General features: G+C 44.8%; 1 protein-coding gene across 1 annotated transcript in view; it reads right to left on the bottom strand.

Moving 5' to 3' along the window:
• Positions 1 to 26,683, bottom strand: part of stk17a (serine/threonine kinase 17a) — a 72,268-nt gene that overhangs the window by 23,885 nt on the left and 21,700 nt on the right. Inside the window, exon 2 of the mRNA XM_084325645.1 lies at positions 10,530 to 10,742. Coding sequence (XP_084181771.1) covers positions 10,530 to 10,742 — 213 coding nt within the window. The remainder of the gene's footprint in view (positions 1 to 10,529; positions 10,743 to 26,683) is intronic.

Raw genomic sequence — 26,683 nt, 5'->3', positions numbered from 1 at the left:
TGACGTGTGTGTTGGATATGTGTGAGATAGCGTGCAAAATCATTCAGCATTGTTTTTTGTGTGCTGTGTGAGTGTTATGTTGATTTATGTTGTATGCGTGCGTGCGTGTGTGTGGCTGGGTGATATGGGGGGAAAGAAATCACAATAGTCAGATACTTTTCTCTTAACAATATCGCAGTATATACAGAAGGTATGGAAAACCACATGTTAATCCAATGGATTATTCATCATTGGACCGTATGGTAATGTTTTACGTATGATATACTAATCAAACTGAGACCGACGTTCTCGAATAACATCTCAGGAATCGGAGCGAGAAATCTAACGTTATCATGAATATACAACTCACAATGCCAGTAGCCAATCAGGCTCCACAACCGTGGGCATGGGCCGCTGCCAATTGTTGGAGAACTAACGGCTGGAGAACTTGAGAACTGTTAGGACTGTCTGCCTCTTAAATTACTAAACACTGCACAGACTCTGGCACAGTGTGCTACTACCATGTACGCTATACTATTATGAAAAGAATATATTGCCATTCTATTATAAGGTAGTGTGTTCTATTCTATTAATATTATTTCTTCTAATATTGTCTTTTTCTTGCCTGTACCTCCCCTCCCCCATGCTGCTATGACACCTGGATCCCCCCCCCACAAGGGGATTAATAAAGGAACACTTGATTTGATCCCGCGGTACGAAAAACACCACAAACAATAAATATGGGTATATATGGCCCCTGTGCATGTCTGCGGGGGAGGGGTTGGGAGTGGGCAGTGGGATTACACTGTCACGTGAACAATGGCTGTGGGATTAAAGAATAAAGTGTGGGAGGGAGGGGGCAATGGAGCAATTAATGGGTATTTAAGGGGGTATTCTTAAAAGGGCAGATTGCATGTGCCACAGACGGTGTGTAATCCTGTGAAATGCTATGCTCCACAAAATACTGACCATTATCTCCCTCTTCTCTCACTTCCCTTCTCTCCGTAAAAAAATCAGTTTTTCTTTTTCTTCAGTCACCCAAAACGAGAGCACCAATCAGCTCGAGAGGTTTGACCCAAAGCATGATGGGACAGTAATGGTATAGTTTAGGTGCGGAGTCCCTGCTAGGAGCTCTATACACAGACAGACAGACAAACAGACTATTATCACCACACGTTAACCTTGACCATACTTACCGGTAGCTTCGATGTTAATCTACCAGACCAATCAATTATCCCCGAGCTAACGCTTAAGTCCCACTGGCTCTCTAGAGACCAGCGGTTCTCAAACCACGGGTCGCGACCCAAAGTAGGGGTCGCACATTTCTTTTTATGTTCTGGCAACATATTTTGGCTAAATATATGCCTCGTTTTATAAATGGTGTATACAGAAACAATTCCATTGCTTTTGTTGATAATATTAATTAATTTCATTGATAACATTGTGCCGTCATTTCATTTTCCAATACATATGCACGATCGAGTTCAACAACGTGTGCTTTTATTTCGATTTTCCTAATTTCCACATTGAATTCACGCGATACATTAAGTGTGGGGTCGCCAAAGAAATTCCTAAATGAAATGGAGTTGTGGTATAAAAAGGTTTGAGAACCCGTGCTCTAGACCTTCCTGACGGGGCCCAAGGCAGCACATACCACTATGCTACACTGACTTACACTGACTGGAGTCCGGGACATGATAATATGTATGTAGGCCGAACCAGTTTATAAGCAGCTCTGAGCCAGAGGGCCGCAAGCAGGTTTGGAGAACTGACGTCACGAGAGAAGGAGAATACAGCTACACTATTCTCACCAGAGCCTAGTGTAAAATAGCCTTAAAGATAGATAGCTCCATTTTAATCATATTTTTTTCCCCCAGTGATCTTTCACAGTATTAAATCTTTTTATTATTCTTGTTGTTGCCATTATTTAATCTTAATACTCTCATACTAATCTCAGATTCCAGAGCTTAACATTTAGATTCATTGCCTTTTGGCTCAAAACCTCTACCTACGTGACATTAACAAGTGCATCGACAGTGTGTTTTGTAACAGTGCAGTGAACCAGTCAGACACCAGGCAGAAACAGCTCCAGAGGTTCAGCTGGACCACCAGGCAGAAACAGCTCCAGAGGTTCAGCTGGACCACCAGGCAGAAACAGCTTCAGTACCAGAGGTTCAGCTGGTCCACCAGGCAGAAACAGCTCCAGTACCAGAGGTGCACCTGGACTACCAGGCAGAAACAGCTCTAGTATCTGCGGTCACTTCAAATTGTTCTTAGTACTGTAAGACACTCTTGCATCATGATATGGAAGATGGTACTACAATTGTCCTGTATTTTTGGGAGAGTGACTTAATGGTCAGATAGGATATGGATAGCTTTAAATATATACAGTATATAACACTGTGGGGCAGATTTCCAGAAGAGGAGACTAGTGCTGCTCAACATAAAGAGTACTGGGGCCGTGTCCCTAATTACAGAGAGGCATGGAGCTTAGACAGGACTCAGGCTCCACAAGGGTCCAGCCAAAGCTGCTTTAGTTGGGAGAGACCCAGTTGGAAATGTACTAGGCGGCTGACATACAGGCACAGACTGATTATCACATCTCAAATATCCTCCTATGAGCTTGAGATATTGTATCTAGAAAGGGATGTATTACCCTTCAAAGTAGTTATGAAGTAATGTTGTAAAACACAGTGCTGGGTGGAAAGTGATATGAAGGTGTATTTGAGAGTGTGTGTGTGTGTGTGTACGTGTGTGTGTGTGCGTGCGATATGCATGCCTACAACAGCTGCACCCATTTTCACTAACTACAAGCGTGTGTGTTATGACGTGTCACGTGTCTCTCTGACACACACACCTTCCATATGGTCAAAGTCAAACCATGTTCTTTGTTTTTCAAGAAAATCAGTAATGGTGTGTGTGTGTGTGTGTCTCTCTAGACTAAAGGGCACATGAAATGTGACGGCTGCCTGCCAGTGCCACCTGCGCTTGGCACGCAATGAGAAAACAGAAAGAAAGAAAGAAAGAAAGAAAGAAAGAAAGAAAGAAAGAAAGAAAGAAAGAAAGAAAGAAAGAAAGAAAGAAAGAAAGAAAGAAAGAAAGAAAGAAAGAAAGAAAGAAAGAAAGAAAGAAAGAGGGGGTGAAAATCACCTTTCTAGATCAAACTATCTCTCTGACCAGATACAAATGGAAGACGGTATGAGTGCATGCTTACCAACTGTCCGTCTGCAACACTACTATCACCAACATCTAAGAAGGGAGATCCCCCCTTGAATGGCCCTTCTAAGGTTTCTCTCCTCTACACTGCCTGTGGAGCTTTTTTCCCTATTGTTAGGTTTTAGTGAGTTTTTCCTTACCTTCGCGTGGGGTATGTCTGGGAGTGCTTGCATTCTTTCATTTATTTGCATTCATCTAAAAAATGTTGGACCTTATGGTGTTCTTGTTCTGTTCTTGACTTATTGTTATGTTTTCTTCTTGACTTGTTTAAAGAAGACCTGTACGGCCCATGGGGACATTAACGTGTGTTGTCGGGCCTTATAAATAAATAAATTTGATTTGATTTGATTTGATACATAAAAGAGAGAGATGGATGGGAGAGAGAGAGAGGGGGGAAGAGAGAGGTGGATGGGAGAGAGAGGAAGAGAGGGGGAGAAGAAAGGGGGAAGATGGGAAGAGAGGGAGATAGAAAGAGGGGGGGGAGAGATAGAGAAAGAGCGAGGAGAAGAGGAAGAGAGGGCAAGAGAGAGAGAGAGACAGAGAGAGCAAGAGGGAGAGAGAGAGAAAGAGCGAGGAGAAGAGGAAGAGAGGGGAAGAGAGTGAGAGAGATAGAGAGGGGAAGAGAGATATGGGGGGGGGGGAGGGAGCGAGGAAGAGGGGGGGATAGAGAGGGGAAGAGAGAGTGAGTGAGTGAGAGAGTGAGAGAGTGAGAGAGAGAGGTTCATTAAGTGAGAACACATCTGTATCTGTCTCTACATGTTAAAACAGAGGCAGGTACACGTGCTGCTGCTGCCATATGGAGCATAATGACTAAAACATCAAGTGTTGTTAACAACCTGGAATGTTTGCTTTTTGTTGGATAAAAAACACAGATTGTGGCTGACCTTAAAACCCTCTGCAAATCTCTCTGACTGTCATATGATATATGCACTGGGGAGAGAGAGAGAGTATGTGTGTGTGTGTGCGTGTGTGTGTGTGTTGCGTGTGTTCGTGTGTGCGTGCATGCGTTTCCTGTCACTGTATAGCAGCCTTGAGGCTGTGACTGCTAATAACGGTGATGATAGATGCCGGGCCAATCTAATAGGGCACATGCCACTCACACTGTGTGCGTGCATTGTGTGTGCAATGCGTGTGTATTTGTGTGTGTGTGGAGGAAGTGAGGGAGACCTCTTGCTGGGTGATGCGACAGTATTAAGCCTAGCTGGCCATATGGCCTGAGGGCTGCTGGTATAGAATAGACTCAATACTGCATTAAACAGATTCCACTGTATCCATTCAGCGGCAGTGGGTCACAGCAGTAGAAATACCAACACCACTGATGGAGAAAATTAGATATGAAATGTAGTCCCATTTCCTTTTAAGTATAAAGCCAGACTCAGGCCATGGTTACACTGCTGAATACAGCAACGTTTTTGTTGCTGAATGATTACGTTTGCTGTCCAAGTTAAAAATGAAACGCCGTTTCGGCAGGATAACGCGTTGTCCTACTGGCAACGCTGAAATTGTGTTTCCATTTTGGATACTCACCAAAACTCGCAGACAATGGTGCCATGTAATCTGCGCAAGCCAGATACGGAGCCGTTGTTGCTCAACGCCCATGCGCAGTAGAGACCCGCACGGTTATTTCCAGTGTTTACAGCAGAGCTGTCCCAAGGAGCTGCGGCTACCATGGGTTGTCAAGTTATTGTTATAAGGAGCCCAGTCCAAGCTACAACAGTCTGCATTCCCTTAACAATTGTTTGTATTGAGCCGTATTGTATTGTACCCATTCTGCAATCTGTTAAATAAAGTTTACATCCATTCATTCTGCTAGCATTAACATTACCAAGCTGCTAGCCACAATGCTATACTGTTATACTGGAATATCCCAATCACGTTAGCACGTAAGCTAACAAACTTTGCTGCTAGCCACAATGCTATACTGTTATACTGGCTTATTACATGGCGTTTTAACATTCGCCGAAATGCTTGATTGCGATTGGTCAATAGCGCTCGTCAGAGGTCCGTTATTACTCGATACCGGATTTCTGCCGAGCAATAATGACCGCTGTTCGCAGCTGTAGCAATCAAGCCCACTGACACACACTGCATCAGTGCAATCAGACACACCTGCCGGCTGCTGGCGAAGCTGCCGGCGATGACAGCGCGGAGCGACAGAACAGAACTGCGTCTGCATTTGATCTCGTCTTGTCGATGGTGTAAAATGAATTAGGTATATTGTTAGTAAGTTAGCCATGTAATAAGGGGGATAATGTATAGCCTATACTCTGTCATTGTCGCAAAATAATTGACCTTCACTACGTTTAGAACACCTCAGCGAGGCGCCTCGGTATTCTAAACTCCGTGTCGGTCAATTATTTTGCGACAATGACCTCTAGCTATACATTATCCCTTACATATTCCAATCACATTAGCACGTAAGCTAACAAAATCAGCGACAATCTTTTTGTGAGACTAAACTCTGCTCTTTGTGGTCAATTGTGTTGATGTTAGTTTTGTTTCATCAACAAATGAGGCAGAACACACAGTGAATGTATCCGTTTTGTTTATTGCACTTTCTTTGCTGAAAAATAAATGCTACGTTGCTAAATGGCTCACGCAAGGCATTTAAAGATGGTATATATTGAAGTATATTGGCACATTCAACTTTTCTGATTGGTTGAAAATTGCCTTCATGTTTGAACTACATCGCCACCTACTGCTTTGGCATTGTACTACATGTATATACATCACTGTGCTCAGGAGGCAAAAACAATGTCTAACTTGCCTGCCATTACGTTGCGTTCTGAAAAGCGAAACTGACCCTGACAACGAAACGAAAACTGGCCATTAGTGTAACCGCAACCTCAGTGCATTTATTATAATCAAGTATCTCAATAAGAGTAATAAACATAGACATTAGGGAGGTTTAAAATCACCAGTTCACAAAGCCTCTCTGTCTCTGCCACTTCTGGACACCGACCACAGATCAGCTGTCAGTACAGTGCTATAGACAATTATAGATATAGAAATTAAATGTTTCAGCTGCTACCGTCTGGCAAACGATAGCGCAGCCTCAAGGCCTGGACCAGCAGACTCCAGAACAGTTTTCCCCCCAGACAGTCAGACTCACGAACCTGTGACTGAGGGAAAACAGTGCTACCTTATAGCCATCAGTGCTACTGATCTGCACACAATGAGAAGAGGAGGGAGGAGGGAAGGCAGCAGGGAGGAGGGAGGAGGGAGCAGGGAGGAGGGAAGGCAGCAGGGAGGAGGGAAGGGAGCAGGGAGGATGGAAGGGAGCAGGGAGGAGGGAAGGGAGCAGGGAGGAGGGAAGGGAGCAGGGAGGAGGGGAGGCAGCAGGAAGGAGGGAAGGCAGCAGGAAGGAGGGAAGGGAGCAGGGAGGAGGGAAGGCAGCAGGGAGGAGGGAAGGGAGCAGGGGGGAGGGAAGGGAGCAGGGAGGAGGGAAGGGAGCAGGGAGGAGGGAGGCAGCAGGGAGGAGGGAAGGGAGCAGGGAGGAGGGGAGGCAGCAGGGAGGAGGGGAGGCAGCAGGGAGGAGGGAAGGGAGCAGGGAGGAGGGAAGGGAGCAGGGAGGAGGGAAGGCAGCAGGGAGGAGGAAAGGGAGCAGGGAGGAGGGAAGGCAGCAGGGAGGAGGGAAGGCAGCAGGGAGGAGGAAAGGGAGCAGGGAGGAAAGAAGGGAGCAGGGAGGAGGGAAGGGAGCAGGGAGGAGGGAAGGCATGTCGCCAAGACAAATGCTACTGGGACGTCCCGGGTCAACTTTCATCTAATCACTCATGACCTCCACACACACACACGCAGACACACACACAAGCTCTGGGAATCAGGTCAGGTAGAGGCCAGGCTTGACATGACCAGTGAGATGAGATCATAGACTCAGACCAGAGACAACTGCTACAGTGACAGTAGCCACAAACAATCCTGACCCAGATCTACAACACACACACACGCAGAGTTTGCACATTGTTTCATGTTGTAGTGTCTTGTAACTTGTATGTATGCTTTAACTCATTGACTGCCACGCTGTTTTTCCATCTTTACTCCCTGGCGCCAGCGTTATTGACCATTTTCACAATGTTTGCGGACCCATCGTATATTCTATATTATAACTATGGATACAATAGTATGGTTCATTTGACAGGCACTATTTATACTCCAACAGGGACAAAACAGTTTTCTACATACCTTCGTTTGTGCGCTATACCACGCAAAAAATTGCCCCGTTTCACAATAATCCAGGCTGGTGTTCTAGATCGTGAGATATAGAGTGTTTTGTGCGCATATGCGCAAATATCGCGGCTGCTCGCCTGAAACCTATACTATTGCCAGGTCAAAGGTAAACACAACCATGTTTCTTCACAAAGCCATCCAGGGGGGGGGGGGGGGTCGTTTTCCGACGCTGCGATCATTACAAAAGCATGTTTTCTGATGGGGTTCGGTAAAATAGACGTTACCTTTGTCAGAAGGTACTCCACTCTCGCTTCAACTGTCTTGAATCAGAACAGGATCAATACATATAACGTTAGGTGGCCCTCATCCGTTGTCGTCTTCTTCTATAGTCTGCTCGGAGCCAAATAAGTTTCCTCATCGGCCGGTTTGATGATTTAAGTGATGAGTCCAACATAGTCTGGTGGAAACGCACCTTATCGTCCATAATCATCATCCATATAATCCGTTTTGTCTTCTTCATAATATCCAATAGTTCGCTCTAGGTGATCGCCATTGTCGAACGTTAGATTGCTGTAGTTTTCTCAGTGCTGCCATGCCACTGCTGCCACTGCTGGGAGTGCCCTAGTGATCCCTAGTGATTTGGTTGCTCTCAGCCCATGCAGTTCATACGGTAGGCGATACTGCCACCTGTTGGGATTCAATCGGCATTGCCGGTCCCAGCCACACTCACAAAGGCCTGCGCGAGTGTTTAGAATAATAAAATAGAAAAAAAGGAAAAAGTAACTAAAAACGAGATATCTCGTTTTTGGTGCTGAAGCGTTGGCTCTCAGAAACGAGATATCTCGTTATTGGCGCTCAATGAGTTAATGCTGCTGTCTTGGCGAGTTTGGCTATCTTCTCTCTTGCAAAATAGATTGTTAATTTCAGTGAGACTTACATGCTTAAATAAAAATTGTATAAATAAAAATAAATTTCACAACAACTTAGTAGTGACACACTGGATATATTGGTGTGTGTGTGTGCGTGCGTGAAAACACACGTGTACATGTGTACTCAACAGCATTCTCTCTCTGTATCGGTAGTTGAATCAAACAACCTTGGTATTGAGGGACGTCAGGAGACATATACTGTATAGAAGATGTCCGTGACAGATTTAATGAGCTAAGCTGTTAACCAGCCACCCCCCCCCCCCGGCACAAATCCCCCTCACCTCTGACCTCAAACTTCAATGTCAGCATGTGACACATATCACATATCCCTAGACACAATGTGTGGCTGTGGAGAACCGAGTATGTGTAAATCTGAGTGGGAATGTGTGCGTGTGTATGTGTGTACGTAAAAAGTGTGTGAGTGAGCGAGTGTATGATTGTGTGTGTGTGTTGCGTGCGTGCGTCCCATCCCGTGCAGAGGTTAACCACGGGGGGTGGTGATGGTCTGTTGTGTGTGTGTGTGTGTGTGTGTGTGTGTGTGTGTGTGTATAGGGGATCCGGGCGAGGCACGTTGTTGGAATAGCTGGTGCTCGGTGGGCCGTGAGAAGGGAGTTTAGCCCAAAGCTTTCTGGGTAAAGCACTCATCTCCTCTCTTTCTCTCTCTCTCTCCATCATCCCTCCTGTCAAATTCGGCCTCTCTATCAATCGTCTCTCTGTCTCCCTTGATCAGTAGCTGCGGTTAATATGGACAATGTTTACTCAACCCGACTGATCGTTCACATTTCCAATCAACCGTTTACACATGGACGCTAACTAAAGGGAACTGTGTCGTATCAATAGGATATTGATTATGTCAATATCAGAATATTACTTGACATGCCCAGAAAGACTCTATACGTAGCTTAAATTTCACTTACTGTACACTGAAATGTAAATATTGCACCCAGGCCCAGCACAGTTTCCACATCAATGTAAATGTGCCAGCATTAGCTAATGAGCTAGTTTTCACCTAACATGCATGTCTTCATGGCGACACATAGAGACACTGGCTCAGTTGATTTGACACCAGGCCTCCTCTGAGCTCTCAGGGAATGAGGGAAATGAGAGGGCAGGGGGGGTGGTTATTTGACTGCATGTTTTTTTTATTTTTTTTATGTTAAATTGCAGGGGAGGGCACTATCTAAAATTCAAAAAGTCATTCAGGTCATATGACCTTCCCAGCTATTCTAGTGTTAACACTTAAGACAATTCCTGCTCTGTCCTTTTGTTGAGAGTGGAACAAAAGTGAACTCCATGAGGTTATCAATACAGTAAGGATGTTCTGTTCAGATCCAACAGAGAGGGGTGTGTGTGTGTGTGTGAGTGTGCATGTGCGTGTGTGTGTGTGACTGGCTCCTTTCTGTACAATCTTAACCCCAAAGCTAGTGTGTGAATTAATAAAAGAACAATTCTGAGAGAGACAAGTCCTGTACTGAGTAGGTACTGTATGGATGCAAGATATTTCATGTTTTGTGTGTGTGTGTATTCATGCGCTCATGTACAATTGACGATGTCTGTGTTACAGTACAACAGTTGAGTGTGTCTATTAGGGCCGTCCTCATCTAAAGAAATAATTTGTCCACTAAGGCAGCGGTGTCATTCATAGGACACATCTTCAGAGGCAGTCTAATGTTACCAGATTAATCACTGGGGTCATTTTGAACTGGGAAATCCCAAACAGTTCAATGAAAAAAACATATTCAGAGAAAATAATGTGATGTGATTTAATGTTTAGTAAAATTACAATGTATTACATATTGAGGTGAAACGTGTGTGTTTTACAGGAATTACATGTTTTAAATGAATAAAGATCTCTATCAAAAGGTGCCAGTGACTGATAAGTAATGGGGCGACAGTGGCTCGAGAGCAGTCGTCCGGTAATCCTCCTGGTTCGATATCCGCTCCTCCCGAGAAGCGTGTCGAAGTGTCCTTGAGCAAGAGACTTAACCCCTAACTGCTCCCGATGAGCAGGTTGGCACCTCGCATGGTTGCCTCTGCCATGAATGTGTGAGTGAATGGGTAAAATGTGAGGAACAAATAGTAAAGCGCTTTGGATAAAAGCGCTATATAAATGCTCCATTTACCATTTAATTGACAAATGCCAGTCCTAGTGCCTATGTGTGTTTCTCTATGTCAATGTAAATGTGTGTGTGTGTGTGTGTAGTGTGTACATCCCCTATGATCAGAGCAGGTACTCACAACTCCAGGACGAGCACCATCTCGGAGGCCATCTCGTACACCTGGTGCAGGTTGACCACGCGCACGCTGGTGGTGGCCAGCTCCAGCACCGCGATCTCGTGGACGATCTCCGTCCGGCAGTCCTGGCCCTTCCGTCGCTTCCTCATGAACTTGGCGGCGTACTCGCGACCCGTGCACTTCTCCACACACTTCCTCACCACGGCGAACTTCCCCCTGAGAGAGAGAGAGAGAAAGAGAGAGAGAGAGAACAGTCAGGACGGCCGTCTGAACAACCATCCAAAAGATAGTCTACGCTAGGAGACCGAGTAAGGACCACCAGTTTCTAGTTGTTATGCTCTACCACCTCCTTATCTGTCATTTCATATTCCATAATAATATGCCTCTAATTTATCATTTGACATGGTCTTGGTTTGCAAAGAATTTGGGCAGTATTGCCTCCGACAAGTACATCTTCCTGAAACAAAGAAGTATTTGTCCATCATCAAAAGAAGACATTAAGCGAGAGGATACATGATTACAACAAAAAGTGGAAACAATTCTGCCCAATCTTCATGCATAATAAGTCTCTACCCCATGGACTTATCTAGGGTTATTTTGATCAGAAACGGAGCCGATCACGGCACATTTTAATTGATTGGCATTGATCAGTTAGATTAAGCCCAATCACATTCCAATCCTTCCCTTTTTTATTTTTTTTAAATCATTATTTAAGGGCAATATCATTTATTTTTTCTTTAAATCAGAACTATTCAATTACCAAGCATGTATATCGTACCTACATAGGATTGTTTTTTACTAACTTCAATATACCTAGGAAAATACAAATATTGGATCGGGACTCAAAAATACTCAAAATGAAGTGACTTGGGATCGGGGGCCAAAAAAACAACAACGTAACACTCAGAAACCCTCCATGGCCCCTCCCCCTCCTCGTGGAGAACAACAAACAAACGGCAACACAGAGTCAACATTTGAACATCGGAGCCCATTGACAGGTGAATGAAGCACATTGCATACAGGTTCACCCTGAAAACAATCTGACCCTCTGTTCCACCGACAAGTCACACACACACACACACACACACACACACACACACACACACACACACACACACACACACACACACACACACACACACACACACACACACACACACACACACACACACACACACACACACACACACACACACACACACACACACACACACACACACACACACACACACACAAAAGGTGTTCGGGGAGAATGAGAGGGAAAGGGAGAAAGAGATGGAACAAAAAGGAGAACGAGAGAGAAAAGGGCCAGTGTTGTGGTGGAGAGAGAGAGATGGCACACTTATTATGGTTCAAACCGCCTTTGTAGCTGACATTTCTACTGGGTGAGGTCATCATCTTCCTTGCTCCCTCTCTCCTTCTCTCTTTCTCCAGGTTCTCTCTCATGTCTGCTCCCCCTCGTTTCACTTCACTCTCCCTCTATTCAAAACGCCCCCCCCCCCCCCCCCCCCCCCTTCTCTTGTCTCTCCATCACAACCGTCTGCTTTGTGGCCTGACCCACTTCTGATGGGAGGTGGCAGCGGCCTGGTCTGGTGTGAAAAACACACAGCGCAGTCAGTGTATGTATGCCAGAAAGAGTGTGTGTGGGTCTATTAATGTGTGCGTGCGTGTGTGTGTGTGTGTGTGTGTGTGTGTGCCTGCCCGTGCATGTATGCATGGCTCTGTGTGTGTGTGTGTGTTGCCCGGGGGAACCCTCTCAAACGGAAACGGGTGACAAAGTCGTCATCATGAATATCCTCTGGCCACTGTTTTTAGTCAATGCTCCAATACAGCAGGGTCTCTCTCTGCCCATGGTTCGATAGGACAGCTGATCCGAAGCAACAAGCTACAGTCAGCCACACGTACCGGTACACAACGTACACTTTAACACGAGAGCAGCTGGGCCGGACGAATGATTTTGAATTGTAGAATGCCCAATGATTTGAAAAAGAAAAAGATACAAACACCCTCCCTATTTTGACCTTTTCTAGAAATGTGTTAGTGGGAAGTCAAGGATAGGAAGGCTGTCGACACATAAGCCCAGTCTGATCGAAAATTCATCATTGAAAAACAATTAAAAACAGACATCGATGGACACACAAAATGGATCGATGTAGCAGCCGGGTCCTAATTCAATATCGGTCTCCTATTGGTTATCAGTGGAGCAGCTCCAGACTTTATACCCGATGACCTCACAGGTCTGAGTCTTACTTCTGTGGTTTCTGGCTTTAGGAGCCATGTTCATACATATGGACAGAACTCGTCTTAGGCCTTGGAAATAACATATCGCTGCTGTCGGGACAAAACCTCATAACTAAATTTTTTTTATATTTTGTTTTATATAAATCATCCTCCATATGTGTGTGTGGGTTTTACAAAGTTTAAACAATGGGAAAGCATTAAACCGATCATCTGTCTAAACCTCCTAACTCTATTCACCCTCAAATCTGTGTTCGTTTTTTTCATCTGCTGAAAAGTTGGGTTTTTGGAGTTGTCCCGACAGCAGCGATATTAGATTAGATAGATTAATTGATCATTAAATGTTTAAGAATTTTCTGGTCATTTATTCATTCATTCATTAGGGTATGGGTTTTTATTTTGTAATCTTTATTTGACCAGGTAATGTATACATCAGATCGAGGTACATTAAGAAAGAAAGAAAACTATCTCTTATATAAACAGAGACCAAGAAGGCGGTCAAAAGTTACCGGACACAAAACAAAAAAAAGACGGAACAAACAGTTGACGCAGTGAAACCTAGTTCTTATTGACAGTACATGGTGAATGTACAACAGGGTGGTCATGTTGACTCAACCATGTAGTGGAGAGCCTCAGGTTTGTTTGGACTGAGCAGGAAAAGTCCTTTACCAGACTGACAGAGGTGACAGATTATCAGTTCAGCTGAGGTGAGGTGAGGGTGGGGGGTTGGCGCTTTGAAAAGGTACTGTAGGCAAACATAAGGACTGGACACACACACACACACACACAACTTACAACCTACCGTATCCATCTCTGTTGCAGCATGTCTGTGAGGTGACCATCTGTCCATCAGCTGACCATCAAAAGGTGTGCGTGTGTCAGAGTGTGTGTGGAGATTGGAGGTCATAGGCATACTGCCATGATGTGTGTGTGCGTGTGCGTGTGCGTGTGCGTGTGCGTGTCAGGATCAGAGGGTAGCAATGAAAATAGACCGGAATAAATGTGTGTGTGTGTGTGTCATTGTAATTAATGTGGTGGCAAATTGCAATAGTAGTTAAATGTGTGCGTGTGTCTGAGTGTGTGTGAGTGGCGATTGGAGGTCACAGGCATACTGCCATGATGTACAGTATGCGTGTGTGTGTCACAGTCAGGATCAGAGGGTAGCAATGAAAATAGACTGGAATAAATGTGTGCGTGTGTGTCATTGTAATTAATGTAGTGGCAATAGTAGTTAAATAATGTGTGTGTGTGAGTGTGTGGGGGAGTGTGTGTGTGTGTGTGTGTGTGTGTTTGCATATGCTTATTATTATAATTTAGGTCGTCAGGGTAGCAGTGTTAGTAGACTGGAATAAATGTGTCTAATTTACTGACCTGGTAAACAGTGTCTGCTGGCTGAACTCAAAACGGCCTTTTAGAAATGACAAGCTGTAGGCAAAGCTCTCGTCTCCGGGCAGAATATGACTCTATAGTGTCACTGTCACATGACTCATACAGTATGGCAATGCGAGTACTCGTCTGTGACACTCGCACTAACAGTGGAGTCAAATGAAGGGCCGACTCGAATGCTTCGAAGCTACAATCACTGCCATGGCAATTGATGCCAAAATCAACATTCAATATTTTACCAGTAAAATTTTTTAAATAAAATAAAAACATCAGTTCTATCGGACAAGGATATTTAGTCGTGAGAACTCTCGGTAAACCTATCAATTGTGTAGTTCTCATTTCCCCACATAGCTGGGCTTATGATGACAACTATAAGCACGGCTGGACAACCTCTTTGACCAATCAGATTGTTTTGTCCTCCTGAGCCATCAGCAGTCTGAAGTTCTAGACCACCACGATTTCCACCGCCTTTGTCTCGTGTCACTTTCACGTGTCCTGTTACACGGCGGGGCAGCAGGGGGACTGACGTCGTTTGTAAATTAATAACTATGACGGCAGCGCAGAGACACAAAGGTACATCTCAGATGGCTGATAATCCACCGTGAAGAACAGTCTGTATGAGACCATAGTGACCTTTCTCCGAGAGGATACACAAGCCTTGAAGAACAAGCCTGGGCCTGAGGGACTGTCCCCTTAGCTGGCTGCATGTGAGAGTCATGGGGATAAGGATGCACTTGAAGGAGCTGGTGTTAATGGAGAACGAGATGAAGGACTGGAGCTGCCGTTAAGGGCTGGATGTGATTTAATTTAGCGGACGCTTTTGATCCAACTTCAGCCCCTTTCATACATGGAATACATACAACGTTGCCATTTTAGCAGCTCTGGCAAATCAAGCAAGGTCTACTCGGCTCTGGCTTGTTCACAGCACAACAGTAAAAAATACCGTTTCAGCACACTGTGATCTGTGATGTGGAGCTCGAGTTGTGGCTTCAGAGTCTCTTTGGGACTAGATGTGTGACTTGTGTGGCCCAGAGCTGTAGTTTAGCCGGTTATTAGGGTCTAGAGACTATACCATGTTAACTATCGGAACTATCTAAGCATTTCACCTTTAACAGCCTACGACGTCGGAGATCTTCAGAAGAACACTTCCAGATGAGGACACACACGAGTGAGGACACCTCAGGATGAGGACACACACGAGCGAGGACACCTCAGGATGAGGACACACACGAGTGAGGACACCTCGGGATGAGGACACACACGAGCGAGGACACCTCAGGATGAGGACACACACACGAGCGAGGACACCTCAGGATGAGGACACACACGAGCGAGGACACCTCAGGATGAGGACACACACGAGCGAGGACACCTCAGGATGAGGACACACACGAGCGAGGACACCTCAGGATGAGGACACACGAGTGAGGACACCTCGGGATGAGGACACACACACGAGTGAGGACACCTCAGGATGAGGACACACACGAGCGAGGACACCTCAGGATGAGGACACACACACGAGCGAGGACACCTCAGGATGAGGACACACACGAGCGAGGACACCTCAGGATGAGGACACACACGAACGAGGACACCTCAGGATGAGGACACACACACGAGTGAGGACACCTCGGGATGAGGACACACACGAGCGAGGACACCTCAGGATGAGGACACACACGAGTGAGGACACCTCAGGATGAGGACACACACGAGCGAGGACACCTCAGGATGAGGACACACACACGAGTGAGGACACCTCAGGATGAGGACACACACACGAGTGAGGACACCTCAGGATGAGGACACACACACGAGTGAGGACACCTCAGGATGAGGACACACACACGAGCGAGGACACCTCAGGATGAGGACACACACACGAGTGAGGACACCTCAGGATGAGGACACACACACGAGTGAGGACACCTCAGGATGAGGACACACACACGAGCGAGGACACTTCCAGATGAGGACACACACGAGTGAGGACACCTCAGGATGAGGACACACACGAGTGAGGACACCTCAGGATGAGGACACACACGAGCGAGGACACCTCAGGATGAGGACACACACGAGCGAGGACACCTCAGGATGAGGACGCACACGAGCGAGGACACCTCAGGATGAGGACACACACGAGTGAGGACACCTCAGGATGAGGACACACACACGAGCGAGGACACCTCAGGATGAGGACACGCACGAGTGAGGACACCTCAGGATGAGGACACACACGAGCGAGGACACCTCGGGATGAGGACACACACGAGCGAGGACACCTCAGGATGAGGACACACACGAGTGAGGACACCTCAGGATGAGGACACACACGAGCGAGGACACCTCGGGATGAGGACACACACACGAGCGAGGACACCTCAGGATGAGGACACACACGAGCGAGGACACCTCGGGATGAGGACACACACACGAGCGAGGACACCTCAGGATGAGGAGGACACACACGAGTGAGGACACCTCGGGATGAGGACACACACGAGCGAGGACACCTCAGGATGAGGACACACACGAGCGAGGACACCTCGGGATGAGGACACACACACGAGCGAGGACACCTCGGGATGAGGACACACACACGAGTGAGGACACCTCAGGATGAGGACACACACACGAGCGAGGACACCTCAGGGTGAGGACACACGAGTGAGGACACCTCAGGGTGAGGACACACACGAGTGAGGACACCTCAGGATGAGGACACACACGAGTGAGGACACCTCAGGATGAGGACACACACGAGTGAGGACACCTCAGGATGAGGACACACACGAGTGAGGACACCTCAGGATGAGGACACACACGAGTGAGGACACCTCAGGCTTCCTGTGTGTTTTTTACGGCTTTGGAATGGCCTTCAATATGGCAATACGTTTTGAGTTTCCCGGGTCACGTAGGAAGCAAGAATGGAATGGACCCGAGATGTAAGATTTGTTTATTAAGGACAATGCAAATTAATGAACATCATTTACATGTGTATGCATAACATCACAGCATGATAAGGACGTAAATATGCCGGGAATAGCACAGGGCTAATTTCCACCCGTAGTCCTAACATAAAACAAACACAAAACGGACCATACAACGTTCATTCATAAAAACTGACATCACTGACATGACCACACTAACATGACATTCAGTCAGTACAACATCACTAACATCCCTAATGAGTGCATATTTGGCTGTCTAACAGCCATTTCCTGAGTTGGCCCTTAAAGGTGGACAGGGTGGTACATTCCCTTAAGGGGACCGGAAGGCTGTTCCATGTTCCACTTCCCTTTATCGATAGACAATTTTTGCTGAAGGCGGTCTTTCTAAAATGGACCTCACAATCCCCTCTGGTGTTTGATCTAGTGGCTAATCCAGTGTTCCTTTTCTCGTGGATAAACTCCTTGAGAGGGGGAGGGGCTAATCTGTGCAGACATTTATATACAAAGCAGGAACTTTTATAACGTCTGAGGTTTTCAAAATTTAAAATTTGATGCTTATCCAGGATTTTACAGTGGTGGTATGAGTACTGTTTCCTGTCATATACCTTCAATGCTCTGTTGTAGAGTTGTTCTATGGGTTTCATGGCTGTGGCCCCAGTAAATGACCAGTTTAGAAGGCAATATTCAATGTGAGAGAAGACCATACAGACATGTATCCAAAGTGTGCCGTTGGCTCAGACCCTCCCTGACGTCTACAGACAGGAAGTAGTCCGTCTTCTCCTTCACCTCATTCCGTCCCGGTCCTCCAGCCTCAGATTTACAGCACACAGCTGTGCTTGCTGCCAACACAGCCAACTTCAGGAATAAGGGAAGGGAGCGATGATGAATGTAGAGACAACGGGTGGCGGACAAAAGTCTCTTGAGCTCCCCGGGCTTACACAGGACTTACTGGAACTCTGCGGAGGATTTGTCTCTGTTGCCCCGTTGAAGTACAGGGAGATTGATTGGTCTCGGATGGCTTCCTTTGGAGCAATAATCCACTCAAAATATCGTTGACATCCGAGACTTGCTTTGAAATGTTTGTGATAAATGTGCGCAATGTACCTGCTGAAAAACATGTAGGACCTTTATATTTATTGATGAAGGATTGCACTACAACTCGTACACCTTACTGTAAATTGTACCTAAATTGTACCTCATCCCATTTCTGCTTTGCACTATATAGTACTGTACATTAGTACACTGCATAGTATTGTATATTATATGGTAACTCAGAACATTGTACATATGTCTATACCGAACACTGTGACCTCATTTTCTTCTTCTAAATTACATGCTATACTATGTTATTTGATACTATCTTGTCTAGCACAGTCTCTGGAGCGTAACAGTAAGAAGCATTTTGTATGAAAGTATTCTGTACTTCTGTATGACAACTATTAAAGAAACTTGAAAACTTGAAACTACAGATTCTGATGAAACACTGATACATTTGTTGATACAACTGAAACTGAACAACTGGAGTTATTATTTCTTGACCTTTTCAACTGTGGTGAAATGTATTTTCTATGTTTTGGATCTACCCGGAAGAGAGAAAGTAGTAGAAGAAACTGGCCATAAATAGTTACAATTCACAGAACCCTGTGCTAAATTATTCAGTGATCGATTGGGGAGATACAGTGCGGCACTGAGGTGGAGCAGTGTGACTGGCCTGCTGTGACAGACAGTGAGGTTAGCAGTGACATTCGTGACTTACACCAATTCCCCTCAATCCCATTAGCTGGGTAATTGCCTCTCTCTGGCCCTGAACCCTCTAATGTAACCTTTCACACACATAGATGCTGCCAACGGCTGCCAGGTGCACTGCAGTGCATGTGTGTGTGTGTGTGTGCGTGTGTGTGTGTGTGTATGTGTCTGTCAATGTATGCCATACAGTATATTATCCATGATGAACGACGTGTTTAATGTCCTGGCCTGCTGTCAAATCCATTTCACATGCATGTGTATATTTACTGTATATATATGAGTCATAAAGTAAGCACAAAAAACCAAAAGGTTTCTAGTGTGTGTGAGTGTGAAAGAGAGAGTAGTATTAACCACGGTTTTGAATGTTCCTTCTAAAGTGATGTAATAAAGCATCAAAACGTCTGCCATGTTTAATAATGTCAGTACCTCGGCTGAAAAGCATTGTTTAATGAGGTTGAAACCATGTTAGTAAGTTTTAAGTTTTAAGTTTATTTGGATCCCCATTAGCCACAGCAGTGCTGGGGCTATTCTTCCTGGGGTCCATAACACATAAAATACAGTTACAGACGTATACACTCACAACATTTACATGTCATACAGACAATTAAAACAACAATAAAAACCCTTCTACACTCACAACATTTACATGTCATACAGACAATTAAAACAACAATAAAAACCCTAATCAAATTCATAATACAATATAAAAATACAAAATTATACAATATTTTAACAATATATCCCTATCAGACACATGCCTTTTCATCCATATATACCTATCTATTTATCAGACACATACATTTTAATTTACGTACACACTATCTATTAGGGAATGTCAATTTCTTTGGTTGAAAATGTTGTTTTACCAAGATTTTGAAACGGCATTTACTATTCTCCTGCTTAACATGTCTGGGAAGAGAGTTCCATTCCTGCATACCACGGAACATGACAGTTCGCTTCATTGCATTCGACCTCACTTTTGGAAGTGTAAAACCTCGTGCAGAAGCATGTCTGGTGGAATGGTTGTGTCTGTCAAGACTTATTGATAAATTGTTATATAAAATTGAGGGGATCTTTGTAACAAAAATATTCCTAGTGAATACAAGGAGTGAGCAGAGTAATTTATGTTTGACAAAATTAGTGGGGGCGCTCGGTGTAAACTATTTAAACTGGATCCTTTTTAAGAGTCAGACCAGATAAAAGCTTGGTATTAAACCGTGGATCATGTGGTGCTGGTGAGCGGAGGGTTGATGGTTGGAGTCTCGTCGGGGGCGAGGGTCAGTAGTTAGTCACAATCGTTATAGATGCTCATAGGACTGGGCAATATGGTCCAAATATGAAATCGCCATAATTTTCTTATATATACGGTAACGACGGTATTTTTTATATATTCTTTTACTTTAATCTCAAAATCTCCATAATACTGCAGCAAGGATTTCTTTTTTAGATTCACTTAAAAATAATAAAATGGTATGATTTGTATACAGTATATCATTGATGATGGTATAGTGAAAATCCATACCCATGTATGGATCCATGATGATTTACCTTGATATCCAGTTAACCTACAGTACGTGTATGTATGCATGCATGTATGTATGTATGTATGTATGTATGTATGTATGTATGTATGTATGTGCGCGCGCGCACACACACACACACACACACACACACACACACACACACACACACAGCTAATGGTTCATCAACACAACAGCAATGACCACTTCAACTCGTAATTCATCAGTTGTCATCAATCTAAAAATAAAATGTAAAGCGCAAAATAAAACATTAAACAAAGGAGAGGGGGCGACAGAGAGCACAGGAAATGCACCCGTTCGGTGGGTCTCATGACTGTGGTCAATGGGGTTACTTTAAAAAAGGTCCACCTAATCTCCTGCATTCAACAACATCTTAACAGGCCTCAGGCTGCCTCTTTCATCATGGCCGTTTGGAGGAAATTGTTTTTGCACTCCGGTAAGGTGCCCTTTCCTGGTATGGGCCCTTTGAAGCAAGCTCACCCTGCCATGGGCCCTGTAAGAGGCTTTTCTACCACTTGACTGCGTGGCTCTGGCATTCCTCCTTTCATTCTCTCAATCCACCATTCACTCGTTCACTGACTGACACCCCCTCCTCTAACCCCCCCCCCCCCATATGCTAATCTGTGCCCTGCCGCCTTGGTAGAAGAGGTTATGTTGGTATGTGATTGGCCTCTTAACAAGGTGTACTAAGAGGAGAGGAGAGGAGAGGAGAAGAGAGAGCGGAGACGAGAGGAGAAAAGAGAGTAGGAGAAGAGAGGAGAGGAGAAGAGAAAACTAGAGAAGAGAGAGGAGATACAAGGGGAGAAGAGAGTGGAGATGAGGAGAAAAGAGAGTAGAGGAGAGGAGGAGAAGAGAGGAAGAGAAGAGATTGCTGGGACGCCTTATAGCACACACGCATACATTCTTTAAAATCCATCAGATCGACGTACTGTTCCACACCACAGGACTTTCCGTCTTGTAATCGGGGATCTTGAAGTGGTTTCACACGACTGATCAGTGACATGAGGTAGACGTTACGAGAGCTTTCACCAGGAGGAATCCCAGACGAGTCCGTCTGGTCTCCAAACTACGCTTTGTCACGAAAACACATGCGAGAAGTGACACAGGTTTTGGTCCGAGCAATACACTGGAGAAAGGCAAGGTTTTAGCGGTTTCTCCTTTTCTCAGAGAGCACAAGCTGCCGTTCTTTCATTGTCCGGGTCTAATTTCTTCCCTCGTCACACTCTCTCTCTCTCTCTCTCCACTCATTATTCTTTTATATTCTCAGAATATTGCCAAATTCAGGCGATAAATGCAGCTTTGACATTTGAAGTAAAATCATTACAACAAGCTAGCAACAAACAAAGCCAACTTGTCAACCACACTCCAACCCACTGGTAATGTGTATAGTAGTCTCCTAGATCTCCACCCATTCCCTTTTTAAAATGTCCCTAAAATCATGAATGACAACTAATAACAGAGACAGTCTAATAACACAGCAGGGTCATCGAACATTGTAATGGTTTCATAATATTCTTGTTCTGATTCGTACATCTCTCTCTCTCTCGTCTTGCGCTCTCATTGGCTGTAGCTCAGTCCCCGACAGGGTCCAGATATTTAGCCTGCTTGATATTTGTTGGGTGTCTGTGATGCATCAGTGAGTCTCTCTGGTCACATCTTGAACTCGGGTCACATCTTGAACTCTCACAGGACCAGAGATGCTGGGTGCACTCTCACAGGACCAGAGATGTGTGCACTCTCACTCTCAGAGGTGTGTGCACTCTCACTCTCAGAGGTGTGGGCACTCTCACTCTCAGAGGTGTGGGCACTCTCACTCTCAGAGGTGTGGGCACTCTCACTCTCAGAGGTGTGGGCACTCTCACTCTCAGAGGTGTGTGCACTCTCACTCTCAGAGGTGTGGGCACTCTCACTCTCAGAGGTGTGTGCACTCTCACTCTCAGAGGTGTGGGCACTCTCACTCTCAGAGGTGTGTGCACTCTCACTCTCAGAGGTGTGTGCACTCTCACTCTCAGAGGTGTGTGCTCTCTCACTCTCAGAGGTGTGTGCTCTCTCACTCTCAGAGGTGTGTGCACTCTCACTCTCAGAGGTGTGTGCACTCTCACTCTCAGAGGTGTGTGCACTCTCACTCTCAGAGGTGTGGGCACTCTCAGAGCCAGAGAGCTCAGTATGCACTTTGTGAGCAGTAGAGCAACAGGGAGAGTACAGGGGGACTGGTAGTAGGGTAGTACACTTGCTATGGGGTTAATACAGGTGTCCAACCTGGAGACAATACAATGTACAACACCCAGAGTTTTCCATGGCTTTCGTGACCAGAGCATGTGTAGCTATACAACATAAGATAACGGCTCCTGGTAGAACTGGATTTCAGCTGAGAAAAAGGCTGCAGAAGGAAAAGACAGAATGTAAAAACAGCTGTTCTATACAAAGCCACAAATCGCGTTGGGAAAAAAAAGGTGGAAAATATCGGCAAAGGGATTAATTTGTACATTTCTTGACAATTCAGTTACTTGACCAAAAGAAGATATGGGATTGTCCGACATTTCCCCCCATCTTGCAACAGAGCTCTCGAAGTTCCATGAACTGTGAGGAATGATTCGAGCCTGTGACCCTCTCTGTACGGGTGAAGACGAAAAAGCGAAAAGAGCCAGAAATGGTGGCAGTGAACCCTTTTCCACCAAACTCCCCAAAGTCCAGCCAAGACATCATGCTTTGATTTGAGGCCTTGTACTGTACTGCGTTACTGGTAAGTGGGAACACAGTGGGAGAGGGCTGGACGTGGGTTGGAGAGAGAGAGAGAGAGAGTTTATATCAGGCTTGGGAATAACAGAAAACACGGGTGTTGTAGTTGGGTTTGGGAACCAGAGTCTGCTCTTTAAAAACCATGCGGGCCACCACAGCCTTTTCTGCCACTGCGTCGTCAGCACATTTCCAAAGCCAGCGGCCTCACACACACACGGCCAACACCCTGAAAGAGATGGCTTTCGTGTGTGTGTGTGTGTGTGTGTGTGTGTGTGTGTGTGTGTGTGTACGTGTGTGTACAGACCAGGCTCAGGGGTGATTGTAGGGTCATAGTCAATGTAAAGAAGTACTCCAATGGATACACCACATGTATGGCTTTGTGAGCTTACAGCCGATAACCTCTGACCCCAAAACAATACAGGTGAAACAAAGCCATATGTAAAAGGTGAGATGTTTTTGCCATAAACACTTGAGCTGCAGATACCAATTTTCCCATATTGATTGGGAGCACTAGACTTTAACTATTGAACTATTGAACTAGACTTTTAACTATTAAACTTAACACCATTTATTGGGAGTCACTGGACAGTATCCATGATCCAATTTTCTTCATTACAGAGATCTAAATAATTCTTCATTAGAGATCTAGACATTATTCATTACAGAGATCTACTCGTTCTTCATTAGAGCTCTAATCATTCTTCATTAGATATCTAATAATTCTCCATTACAGAAATGTAACCATTCTTCATTAGAGATCTAAACATTCTTCATTATATAAATCGAATCATTCATTACAGAGATCTAAACATTCGTCATTAGAGAGATCTAAGAATGACATGTATTCCAAATGTGAAGACGTAATATCAAGTTGCATTGCCTGGACATCGCCCACATTTTTCTCGTGGGGAAATTACTCTATTCTCTGATTATTCTCCGATACCGATACCTTATATCAGCTGGATCTCTCATACCAGTATCAGTATCCTCAATGTATCCTAGTGGGTATTTTACAAGTCTGAATCCTATTCAGTCAATTCAGCATGAATTGTCATTTAAATGCCTTGCACTACTATATTGAGTACATTACAGTACTATACAGTGCACTAATACATTGAGTACACTACGACATTTGAGTGTGAATATGAATGCAGATTAGGGCTGGGCGATTCTTGCTCAAATGTGAATCACTTGTTTTCTCTCTAAGAATTGAGATCACGATTCTTATTTTTTCAATAAAATCATTTAAAAAGTAAAGTAAAAAGTAAAAAAAAATAAAATAATGTAATGTTTTTTTTTTATTATTAAAAAAGAATGGTCATAACTTAGAAAGATAAGATACGATAAGATATTCCTTTATTGATCCCCTTGGGGAAATTCAGGCATCATAGCAGCATGGGGGGGAGGGGGGGGTACAGGTAGTAAAACAACACAGTATACAGGTAGTAAAAAAACAACACAGGCAGTGTAAACAATTAGGTCAATTTGGTCAATATAATTTACTATCTAACTAGCTGAAGAAAATATTCACATTATTCACATGAGATGAGATTGCATAGGTCTATGAATCGAGATCACGATTTTTTTTTTTTCGATTAATTGCCCAGCCCTAATGCTGATCACCATTGGAAAAGCTATTAAGAGAAACGAAAGCCCTCCATTTAAAGGTTTCGAAAGCAAAGTGCTGATAAAAGTGCCGGCTGGCACGTTGCGCACCTCTTCGCCGAGCGTTTTATTGGCTTTTCTGACGCGAGTCCTCGGGCTGAAGAGCTCTTTGGGATAATCCCTTCATGCGATCCCGTGTCCTCCTCACCCTCTCATCTGTCGCCCTCATGGGGAGGACATGTGTGCGTTTCCAAACATATCTGCGTGTCGGTGGCACGCGTCCAGCCGGGCCAGAGGATGGATTTAATGTGATATAGAGCCTGCCGGCTGGCGAAGCGCCAAGACCCTGGCTGTTGCCCATAGAGAGCTGAATAGCCTTTTATGTGTTTTATATGAAACCATTCCATGCAATGAGTCGGACAGACGCACGCTCAAACACAAGATATTTCCGATAGTTATAGTACACTATACGCACATGTCCATGTACGCCTGGGAAAACATACCATATGCGCTGCATGGAAATGTGCAAAAACTGACCCTGTGTGCGTCTCTCAAGAGTCCTGAGGGTACAAAGAGGAAAGTATTACCTTTAGGAAGGCCAGGTTCTAAGCTAGGTTAGCTACCTACTGTGTCCTCTACAGCGTAAATCGTCTGCCATCTGATACTGTACTGTAATGTAGGTCGGAGCTATGAGCAGAATGCCAGGAATCCATCTCTGTTCATAAGACAAAAAAAACTACAGTTCACTTCTGGACCATCCGACAGGCAGGGAACATGCCTCAGATAATAAAGCGGACGATGACTGATCTCACCCGTCAGCTTTTTCAATTAACTCTGGTAGATGCAGATCAGGCTACTGAGCTACTGTACCTGCATACTATCATGTCCAACTTCTAATAAAGGAGCGTCTGTAAATGCACTCAAGTGTACAAGTGCAACAATGTGTGGAAAAAAAGGCAGACAAAAAACGTTTGTGTATTGGACTTGGTGGTAACTCTAAGTATATCAATATGCTCCAATATAACACTCTATTTTGGAGACCTAGTCTGATGTACACTACTGATATCAGATAGACTACCCGTGTTCTTTACATGTATCGTCGATCTTCCAGAGTCAGAGGATCTGTTGGGAGTAGGGATGGGAATTGATCAGATTTTATCGATACGATTCCATGATAGATTCTGCTTATCGATCCGATTCTTTATCGATTCCCTTATCGCTTCCCGATACATTTATCATTTAAATAAATAAATTGGAAATGCAACAGAACTAATCTGGTTAGAATAACAACATGCAACTTGACATTTCTGATTGTCATTTATCATTTATTGTTGAGCCCCCATGTCAGAAAAATACAAAAACTGTAAAAAATAAATTAACTATACACTTAAATAAAATAATGTATTTGAGAACTAATTTAATCTATTGAACTGTAGTTGCATTCAACAGGTCGTTATTGCAAAAGAGAATTCGTTAGCAACATGCGTGGCGCTAACGTTATTGTTTTTAAATGCGCAACTGTCGGAAAAACCTGGCATCGATAAGAGGAATCGATAGTCACGGAGGCATGCGATTCCAGGAATCGGACAATTAGGAACCGGTTCCCAATCGATTCCGATTCTCGATTCCCATCCCTAGTTGGGAGGACAAGCAGTTGGGACAATTTGTCTCGACTGCCTGCCGATTACGGAGATGACCTGGGTCGTCATATCACGCACCTGTTAAAAGGACCACTCAGTCGTCACATCCCCGCTGACATGGGATAAAAATGTCAGCCGCTGACATTTGATTAGGACCGGAGGGCAAACTGCTTGTGTGTATATGATTCGCCCGTGTGGAAATCTCATATTTCGACGTCCGTTTGCTCATCTGCCACGCCGTTGCGTCATCTTTCCTCGTTGTAACGCACTGCTGGATGGCTTCCATTCTAGCACGTGGGTGTGGT

This window comes from Notolepis coatsorum (genome assembly GCF_963971535.1).
Source record: "Notolepis coatsorum genome assembly, chromosome: 12".
In the NCBI taxonomy this organism is placed as follows: Eukaryota; Metazoa; Chordata; class Actinopteri; order Aulopiformes; family Paralepididae; genus Notolepis; species Notolepis coatsorum.
This window is presented reverse-complemented; position numbering and strand designations above follow the sequence as displayed.